General features: G+C 50.9%; 1 protein-coding gene across 2 annotated transcripts; it reads left to right on the forward strand.

The window, feature by feature from the left end:
* The first annotated feature begins 62 nt into the window (after nucleotides 1-62).
* BAG5 (BAG cochaperone 5) lies at nucleotides 63-3,564 on the forward strand. Of its 2 annotated transcripts, none has more exons than XM_084791986.1 (2): nucleotides 63-203; nucleotides 2,009-3,564. In XM_084791986.1, exon 2 carries the CDS (start codon nucleotides 2,034-2,036, stop codon nucleotides 3,375-3,377), a length of 1,344 nt encoding a protein of 447 aa, XP_084648112.1. In that variant the 5' UTR covers nucleotides 63-203; nucleotides 2,009-2,033; the 3' UTR covers nucleotides 3,378-3,564. The 2 variants fall into 2 exon arrangements, with proteins under 2 accessions (XP_084648112.1, XP_084648113.1); XM_084791987.1 differs by lacking the exon at nucleotides 63-203 and adding an exon at nucleotides 356-626.
* The last annotated feature ends 6,927 nt before the right edge of the window (nucleotides 3,565-10,491 follow it).

Here is a 10,491-nt window from a genome sequence, read left to right on the forward strand (position 1 = left end):
CGGCAGCGCCGTAAAGTCCGAGGCGCCGCCCGGCGAGGCCGACCGTGAACGTTCCCTGGGAGAGACGACGCGTGGCGGGGCCCGCACGGGCCGGGACCGGGAGAAGTTTTCCCCGGGCTCTGAGCTGTGTGACCCGCTCGGCGACGGCGACCGCGGCGCTGCGGAAGCGGACGCGGCGGAGCGCGATGGCGCGTGCGGCACAGGTGAGCGCGGCGCGGGGGCGCGAGCCTCGTTCTCCCCGACTCCGGCGCCCCGCCGCCCTCGCTGCGCAGCCCCGCACCCATTGTGAGGTCAGGCGGGGGCGCGTCGGGCCGGGCCGAGCCACCCGGGAGCGGCCGCCGCGGCCAGTAGCCGCCGCCGGCCCCTTCTCCGGCCGCCGGGAAGGGCGAGGGGGATGCCGCTGGGGGCCCCGCTGCGGTGCCGCTCCCCGTGACGGGCCGATCTGTCCCCCTCGCCGCCCGCCGCGGCAGCCAAGACCGCCGCCACCCACACCTCCCCGGGGCGAAGCTGGCCGGGCTTGGACCCCCCTCCCCGGGGACTGAGCTCTGTCGCCTGCCCGCCGGAAGTGAGGTGCTGGGACAGAAACCTGAGAGCGTGGGAAATGCTCTAAGCACGCAGACCGGGAGGCGAGTGACCGAGCTAATCGCAGGCGTCACGGTTTTGCACGGGTTACTTGAAATTCGAAGGCAGGGGCTTGGGAGTCTCTTAGCTCCTCTTCCCGAGAAGTAGGAAGTTAGCAGTCTGGCAGAATGGCGGTCCTGTGCGTTTGTTGGAGCTGCTGTTAACTTCCACAGGGGTACCCTGCTAGTTCCAAAAACTAGTTTAAAAGACGATGAAATCTCAGGGAAAGTGTGATGCTGCTAACCAGATGGTTTGGCTTAGTGTGAAGTTACAGGCAGCTCACTTTGATGGTTGAAGACAGAATTCACAGGCCCAGACATCCAGGCCAGTCTGGACCCTGAGCAACTGCCATCTGTTCTTACAGTCCCTGCCATGTTCTATTTTAGTTTTGCTTTTGATTCATTGTATCACTAAGTAGCCCCTGCTGATCTTGAACTCATAATTTTCTTCCCTCTGCCTCTCTAGTGCTGGGCTTGGCGGCATACACCAGCACGCCCAGCTTGGTTTGGTTTGGTTTGTTCCCGTTTTCAGGAGAGGCAGTTGACATAGCACATCTTCCTTTTCCTCAAGTATGTCTTTCAGATCTTTGACAAAACTTTTTTTTTAAAGAATTATTTATTAAGTATACAGTGCCTGCATGTGCACCAGATCTCATTACAGATGGTTGCGAACCACCATACGGTTGCTGGGAATTGAACTCAGGACCTCTGGAAGAACAGGCAGTGTTCTTAACCCCTGAGCCCCGGACAAAACCTTTTTTTCTGTGTGTTTTGGGGCATGCCCAGGTGCCAGAGTTGAGCCTCCCCACCCCCCAGTTAAGCTAGGCTAGCTGGCCAGGACCCACAGAGATGCATCTGTCTTCCTGGCACTGGTTGTGGCACTGAGCACCATCTTGCCTGGCCTTTACATTTTATTTTATGTGCATTGGTGTTTTGCCTCTGGATGTTTTTTGTGTGCCTCATGTGCCTGGTGCCCATAAAGGTCAGAAAACCAATCATTTCCTCTGCAACTGGCGTGGTCTTGAGCTGCCATGTGGGTGTTGGGAATCGAACCCAGGTCCTCAAAAGAGCATTCAATGCTGTTACACTGAGCCTTGTCTCCAGCCTCAATCAGCCCTTTAAACAGTGTGCCTTGGGGCTGGAGAGATGGCTCAGTGGTTAAGAGCACCACCTGCTCTTCCAGAGGACCCAGGTTCAATTCTCAGCACCCACATGGCAGCTCACAACTGTCTGTAACTCCCAAGATCTGACACCAGCACACATAAATTAAATAAAATACTAAAATATATATATATATATATATATGCCTTTTACAAGGCAGTTTGGAATGGGCTGCTGTGCTTGCCCTGCAGAGACTGTAATACGTTGTCATTCTTGCCGTCTTTCAGTGCTTGTGAAACTGACCACAGAAGCATGGATATGGGAAACCAACACCCTTCTATTAGTAGGCTTCAGGAGATCCAGCGGGAAGTAAAGAGTGTAGAGCCACAAGTGGTTGGCTTCAGTGGCCTGTCGGATGACAAGAATTACAAGAAACTGGAGAGGATTCTGACAAAACAACTTTTTGAAATAGACTCTGTAGATACAGAAGGAAAAGGAGACATTCAGCAAGCTAGGAAGAGGGCAGCACAGGAGACAGAACGCCTTCTCAAAGAGCTCGAACAGAATGCAAACCACCCACACCGCCTTGAAATCCAGAACATCTTTAAGGAAGCACAGGCCCTTGTGAGAGAAAAGATCGTGCCCTTTTACAGTGGGGGCAACTCTGTGACTGACGAGTTTGAGGAAGGCATCCAGGACATCATCCTGAGGCTGACGCACGTGAAGACTGGAGGGAAGATCTCCTTGCGGAAAGCCAGGTACCACACGCTGACCAAGATCTGCGCAGTGCAAGAGATTATTGAGGACTGCATGAAGAAACAGCCTTCCCTGCCGCTCTCTGAGGATGTGCATCCTTCTGTCTCCAAGATCAATTCTGTGATGTGTGAGGTGAACAAGGCCAGAGGCACTCTGATCGCGCTCTTGATGGGCGTGGACAGCACTGAGACTTGCAGGCACTTGTCATGCGTGCTGTCAGGGCTGATTGCTGATCTAGACGCCCTAGATGTGTGTGGGCGGACGGAGATCAGGAACTACCGGAGGGAGGTGGTGGAAGACATCAACAAGTTACTGAAGTACCTAGATTTAGAAGAGGAGGCTGACAGTACGCGTGCATTTGACCTGAGGCAGAACCATTCCATTATAAAAATAGAGAAGGTCCTCAAGAGGATGAGAGAAATAAAGAACGAGCTTCTCCAGGCGCAGAGCCCTCCCGAACTGTACCGGAGCTCCAAGACAGAACTGCAGGGCTTGATCGGACAGCTGGATGAAGTGAGTCTTGAGAAAAACCCCTGCATCCGGGAAGCCAGGAGGAGAGCAGTGATTGAGGTGCAGACCCTGATCACATACCTGGACCTGAAGGAAGCCCTTGAGAAGAGGAAGCTGTTCCCTTGTGAGGAGAACCCCCCACATAAGGCTGTGTGGGATGTTCTTGGAAACCTGTCCGAGATCCAGGGCGAAGTCCTCTCATTTGGTGGAAATCGGACTGATAAGAACTACATCCGTCTGGAAGAGCTGCTGACCAAACAGCTGCTGGCTCTGGACGCTGTTGACCCCCAGGGAGAAGAGAAGTGTAAGGCTGCCAGGAAGCAGGCTGTGAAGCTGGCCCAGAACATCCTCAGCTACCTGGACCTGAAGTCTGACGAGTGGGAGTACTGATGGCCACGGGCCGACCGTGCTGGTTCGCACTTTATCTGCTTTTAGAGAGCTTTCATTTCGTGGAGCCTAAATGTAATTTCTATGTGCATATTCAATCTCAGTATTTATGATTTAATCAAATTATATTCAGTATTTCTGCTGCTTTTGATGTTGCAAAGCGAGTGTCATTATAGCACATTAACTTTTCCATGTGGCTCATTATCCTTACAGTGTGTGGTTTGTGCATATTTTGTGTGTTTTTAATGGGAACATGAAAAGGGCAGCATTCCTAACTTTTAGATTGGCTGTGCAGGCATTAAGTGCAGAATTGCAGAGTCTAGAATCAGATCAAACTTCTCTAACTGTAGCTAAGTTAGGAGGAGGAGGAGATTGCAGGGCTGAATAAAGTCCGAGCACAAGAGCAGTACAGAGATGGTTCATTACGCTAGACAGAGCTGGGCCTTGTTAAGTTGCCAGGCCTGTGGGTCCTGCCTGATTTTATGGGTGGGGTTTTTGTTTCGATGGTCTGTTTTTTCATAAACATTTTTGCTTGGAAAAAACTGTTCCCCTGTGCTTTTCATTTTAGAGGGGGTAATCTTGTGTACAACACACACGGAATTAATGAAGCCTAACAACCAAAAATCCGAAACTGCTGCGAGGATAAAACCTCAGCTAATGGATTCCTTCAAGCTGCTTTTGCTTGTGAGATCTCAACTTAAACTTCTTATTAGGGGCTGGAGAGATGGCTCACCGGTTAAGGGCATTGCCTGCTCTTCCAGAGGACCTGGGTTCAATTCCCAGCATCCACTGGACAGCTCACAACTGTCTCTTTAACTCCAAGATCTGATGCCCGCACACAGACGTACTTGCAGGCAAAACACCAATGCACATGAAGGTTGAAAGAAAATAAATTTAGCCAGGCTTGGTGGTGCGCACCTTTAATCCCAGCACTTGGGAGACAGAGGCAGGTGGACTGCTGTGAGTTTGAGGCTAGCCTGGTCTACAAAGCAAGTCCAGGACAGCCAAGGCTACACAGAGAAACCCTGTCTCGAAAAGCCAAAAAATAAATAAATTTAAGTTTTTTCCTCATCAGTTACTAAGGAGAGAGAATGTTTCAGTGAAGCCAGTGGACCTTTAGAGAAAAAGCCTACCTGTAGGGCCTGCTGTCAGGTCACTCCAGAGCTGACTGCAGCAGTGCCCCGTGTCAGGTCACTCCAGAGCTGATGGGGGCACACACCTGTGGCATAAATGAGATGATCCCTCCATCAGTCAAAGCTGTGAAGTAGACAAGCTTGTTTATACCATGATCCCAGAGACTGTTGGAAAGCCGGAGGGACTGGTTCCTGCTGCTGGCACCCTAAATATCACTTGTACTACCTGGGGTGAGGCTGTGGAGTACCTGATGATGTTGCAGCTCGTGCTGACACAGGACTCCAGCCTGAAAATGTATTAGAAGCTGTCAGCTATCCAGAGGCTTTTATTATTTGTTTTATCCTTTTGTTAAAAGGCTTGTGTGCTTCTGTGAATATTTTCTAAGTATCCAACATGATGGTTGTCTATTGATGCAAACAGGAATTCCCCAAAATTCTGCAGTACCTTGATAGTGTGGGCCCCAGCAGTGTAGCTAACGGACCCTATTCCCTGTTTCCATTCCATTGCGTGATCCTGTGAGCCCTGACCTCTTTTTTTAATAATAATTTATTTTTATTTATGTGCATTGGTGTTTTGCCTGCATGTATGTGTGAGGGCATCCGATCCTGGAGTTACAGTCATGAGCTGCCATGTGGGTGCTGAGAATTGAACCCTGGTCCTTTGGAAGAACAGTCAGCATTCTTTTTTTTTTTTTAAACGATTTATATATACAGTGTTTTGCCTATACCAGAAAAAAGCACCAGATCCCATTATAGATGGTTGTGAGCCACCATGTGGTTGCTGGGACTTGAACTCAGGACCTCTGGAAGAGCAGCCAGCACTCTTAACCTCGAAGCCATCTCTCCAGCCTGCAGTCAGCTCTTAACTTGTCTAAACCATCTCCCTACAGCCCTGAGACCTGACCTTTTCAACTTTGATGAGCTGTGGGTTTGGGGTTCCCCCCCCACACACAATATTATTTTGGAAACCTTTTGGTTTTTCAAGACAGGGTTTCTCTATGTTTTCTTGGCTGCCCTGAACTCACAATGGTCCACCTGCCTCTGCCTCCCAAGTGCTGGAATTAAAGGGATGCGCCACCGCACCTGGCTGGAAACTTTTTAAAAAGGAAGTTCTCTTTAAACAGCTAAAGGCATGACAGATGAATGAATTAGTGATATGTACTGGTCAGTACATAGCCCTAAGCTTGTGCCCCGCCCCGCCCCGCCCCGCCCCCTGATAGCTGCTGTGCTGCAGCATGGCCTCAGAATGCTCAAGTCTGACCGAAGGCTTTTAAGCTGAACTCGGGGAGGCAGGACGTGAACGTCACTTTAGGTTAATTAATCATTTAGCTTCGTTTCTGAAAGTTGCATGTCGGCCCTTACTCTCAAAATGTCCCTTGTCGTCCTGTTGAAGCAGATTTTAGTCTCTGTAAAGTGGTTTGCTGTAACCTCCAAGGCACCCCACACTGCTGAGCTTGGAGCCTTTGCTAAGCACGGTAAGCACTCTAGGCCAGTGGGGTTTCCACGTGGATCTTCTGGGTCCCCAAGGTGGTCACATGACCTCGTGTGGCTGTTGGTGCAGGCTTTGTGTCCTGTTACAGTTCTTCGGACCCAGTTGTCTCACACAAAGATCACTAACACGGTTCAGACTGCTTTCTGGCCCCGGGGAGCCATGTGCGCTGCTGGGGGCTGCTTAGTGGACTTCAAACTCCAGCTCAGCACTGTAGTCATTTCATGACGTGAAGGAACTGTTAGAAGTAAAACCTCCTCAGAGGAGCGTGGCTTTGTCAGCATTAAACCAGGTCATTCCTGTTTCTCAGAAAAAGGAAAATAGCTGGGAATCTTTGCTGTCCTCCCTAAAATTGGGATCACTTTGCCTTTGGCGACAACTCCACTGTTAAGTGGAAGGGATGTGCATTCAGGTCAGTTTAATGCTTTATTCTGCTAATATTTGAGGCTGGTATGTAGCCCTGGCTGGCTTTATACTTGGAATGATCCTTCTGCCTTGAGAATACTAAGATTACCAATGTATGCCATGAGGGCTGGCTGACCACGAAGGCTTTGTCTTTTTTTCTTTGTCTTTTCTTTTTCTTTCTTTCTTTTTTTATTTTTGGTTTTTCAAGACAGGGTTTTTCTGTGTAGCCTTGGCTGTCCTGGACTCACATTGTAGATCAGGCTGGCCTCCAACTCAGAGCAGTCCACCTGCCTCTTCCTCCCGAGTGCTGGGATTAAAGGCGTGCACCACTACCACCACCCGGTCAGGTCTTGTCATTTTTAACCTGTTGGATATTTTCCCTTAATGGCAGGAACAGCTGGGCATGGTGGCGCACACCTTCAATCCCAGCACTCGGGAGGCAGAGAGAGGCAGGCAGATCGATGTGAATGCGAGGCCAGCCTGGCCTACAGAATGAGTCCAGGATTACACACAGAGAAACCCTGTCTCAAAAAAAAAAAAAAAAAAAAAAGGCAAAAAAACATTTGCCCCTGACTTTGATGTGTAATCCAGAAGTGTTTCCGGTGTGCGTGTTCCCATCTCCTCGCTAGTAACCATGTGACTATTTTGGTCTAAAAACAAGGTGGTATTCACATTAACATACCTCGTAACTATTTCTGAAATAGAACAAAGCTCTTAGGTGGGTGTGGAAAAAGGATATGAGCCCAAAGTGTGTGTGGAGTTCTCTGCTGACCTCTGCCTATTTCCTACCTTGTCCCTCACGTTCTTTCTGACATTAAGAGGTACCCTTTATGCTTGGTGGGCATAGAGCTGACTGTAGCACCGTATGGAAGTCACGGCGTTCACTAGGGCCCTAGACCCCAAGTGCTGCTTCTGATGGCCTGGCACACTGCTCCCTTTGACCTTATAGAAATGCGGCGCAATCTTGTAGAAATGCAGGATCTGTTCTAGAAAGATCATCTTCCTGAGGTAGCTCATCCTTGAGAAAGCTCAGTTACACTGCTACTGAGAAGCCTGTCTGTGCCCCACCTCACACACAGCAGGGAAGGGGGGCACTCTGGCATCTATCAGAAGTCTGACACACAATAAGTGGACTCAGCTTTGCTAAGATTAAATCTGACCTCCTAGAAGACAAAGGGTACAGACTCAGCCATCCTGGGAGCTGCAGGTCAAGTAGCTGCCCAGCAACCCCACAGGACAGCTGAGCGTGGAGGGAGCAGGGAACAGGGCAACACCCAAGTGAGCTTGTGCATGGCCTCGGTCCAGCCCTGGCAGCAGGACTGGGTTCCGCCCTTCCTGGTTGGGACGTGTTTGAAGCCCTCCGCTTTCCCTGCTATAATTAGATCCTTTACTTGTTAGACTACCTTTACCTCCCCATGGGCCAAGCCCATGAGTGTGTCACATTCCAAGTTCTCAGCAGGACAGTGAAGTGCAGACCTGGAAAGCAGTGGCTGGTGTGTGGTCTCCAAGAGAGGGTGATCGCACCAGCTTGGGGACCTAGTATGGACCTAGTGCTGGGGACACTCCCACTGAGTACGCGGGCAAGGTGGTTGGGGGTTAGACGAACAGCCCTCTAGTAAACTAGGGTTCACAGTTCTGCCTCAGCCAAAGCCAGAGCTACTGGTTAGCCCCTTAAACCTGGCTTCTGGAGGCTGAGTAGGTGTCACGCCAGTGGGTGAGGGGCCAGATGATTCATGCCTGGAACACTTGGCTGTGGTGTCACATTGCTCCAAGCTATCAAGTCAACATCAGCAACGTGAGTCCCTTTCAGAGAGAAGAATGCTGTGGATCTCCTCCTGCCTAGTGTCTCCAGCTGGGAATCACACCTGCAGGAATTACGCCAATGTGAAGTCCATGTCTACTTAGGATGCAGAGTGGCAGGGCCTCAGGCTGACCCTCAGTGTCCTCTTTGCTCCTTTCAGTGTGATCCCAAAGCCTTTGAATACTTAGGCCATTTCCCGCTGGCTGTCCCCCAGCTCACACTAAGCGTATGTCTCAGTGCAGTCCTATGAGGTCCTGAGTCATGGAGCTGGGGGGTCCTGAGTGAGCAGAGGGGAGAGCCACGGACAGCCAGCCTGGTGCTGCTTTGCTCCACTCATCTCCAGGTCTGGAGGTGTCTGCTTTCACCATCCTGGTGCTGGCTGGCTTGTCCCTGGCCAGGCTGCCTCTGTACCATGTAGCCCCCAGGGCCTGGTAGGAGCAGGCACGTGCATGCCTGTGGGGATGAGCTGTTCTGAAGAATAGCGTCTTGGCACGTGGCTGGCACTCAGAAAACACTTGCTGAGTAACTAGGCAGAGAAGACGTTTGATTAACCCCTCATGTTGCTTCAGAGAATTTCCAGGGTGCAAATGACCTCCTCTCTGCTATCCCTTAGGGTTCTGGTGTCCCTTGGCAGGAGCTCTGGTGGGATGCAGAATGCCCTATGTACTTAAGACCCTCAGATATGCACATATGGGGACAGATGGCCCCTAGGGCTGGCAGTCCCATCCTGCCTCTGGCACTGCTGCCTCCACCTTGCAGTGTTTGGTTCTGGTCTTAAAACTCACCCAGAAGAAGCCGGGCATGGTGGCACACACCTGTAATCCCATCACTCAGGAGGCAGAGGCAGGTGGATCTCTGTGAGTTCAAGGCCAGCCTGGTCCACAAAATGAATCCAGGACAGCCAAGGCTAACACAAAGAAGTCAAGTCTGTGCCTTGTGACTGCTAAACTTAGGGCTGTTCAGACAAGTGCTGTTTGCAGGAGGCAGGGTGACCAGGGAAAGGCTATGTCAAATCTGCCCTCCTAAAGACTGATTTTATTTATTAGTATTAGTATATTATTATTATTTATTTATTCTTTACTACTACTACTATGCCTGCCTGTATGTGTGCCTGCCCACCAGGAGAGGGCACCAGATCTTATTATAGATGGTTATGTGCCACTATGTGGGTGCTGGGGGGTTGAACTCAGGACCTTTGAAAGAGCAGCCAGTGCTCTTAACTTCTGAGCCAGCTCTCCAGCCCTAAGACTGACTCTAAAGGACAGGAAAGGGCTCCTAGATGCAGAATTACCGAGCTAGGGTGCAGAATAGGGCACAGAACAAACAAGTCTCTGGGAAAACTAGGGTGTCAAGAAGGGTCAAAGCCAAGTACGTCTTGTTCCATGTCAGAGACTGGGACAATTCCCACACAAGGGCCTGCGTCCTGTGGTCATGTGTGGCTGAGAAGTCTGGGGAGTCTTCCTGGAAGAGATGCACAGCAGTTAACTGACAAGGAGTTCTCCCTTGTCTCGGGGATCGTTGGCCACCAGTCCCTGGGGACAAGGGAGCAGAATCGACAAACTAGGGATTCAGTGCCCGTGAGAACACCACAGTGAGCTTCCAGATCAGCTTGGGGGGGGGAGGGGCACATCAATCTTACTCATGGTGAACGAGGGTTATAAAGAACTTTGGGGTGGGGTGGGGTGGGGTTTCTGATGTGGGTAAAGATCATTGGCTGGAGGGCTAAGGTACTGAAATGCCTCATTGACATGGAGGATAAAGGGAGTTGGGCCTGTAATTCCCTAAGTACCATGTGATATTCCTTGGGTAGAGGAAGTGGGGAATCCAGGCTTCCCAGTCAGAGAAGAGGAAGCCTCGCCAACGAAGGGAGTCCTCCATTTTGGCCAAGCTCAAGGCTTTCCAATCAGGTCAGACTATGACCTAACAGGTTTCCAGACAAGGAGACTATGTCAATAGTCTTTGGTATAGAGGGCCAGCGCAGAGCCACGATCACTTCAAGATGAAAGTCATGAAGACATCATTATATCAGGGAGGGGGCACCAGCTCTAGCATGTATTAGCGGGGGCTATGGCCATAGTCGCCCAGCAGAGCAGTGGGAGTGGACTAGCCATGTGACCAGTGAGCTGCTCTGAAGACGGTCTCCACCTGAGCACACTCCAGGTCTCCTTCCTTCTAGCCTGCATGGGCAGAGGCATCCTGTGGTTCTTCCCCACCCCCTCACCCTGGGGCCCACCCAAATGCTCCCCACCCACAGGTGCTCACAGGACACTGTTCTCACCTGTGGCTGGA

The sequence above is a fragment of the Acomys minous genome (assembly GCF_964271855.1).
Source record: "Acomys minous genome assembly, chromosome: 8".
NCBI classification, from domain to species: Eukaryota; Metazoa; Chordata; class Mammalia; order Rodentia; family Muridae; genus Acomys; species Acomys minous.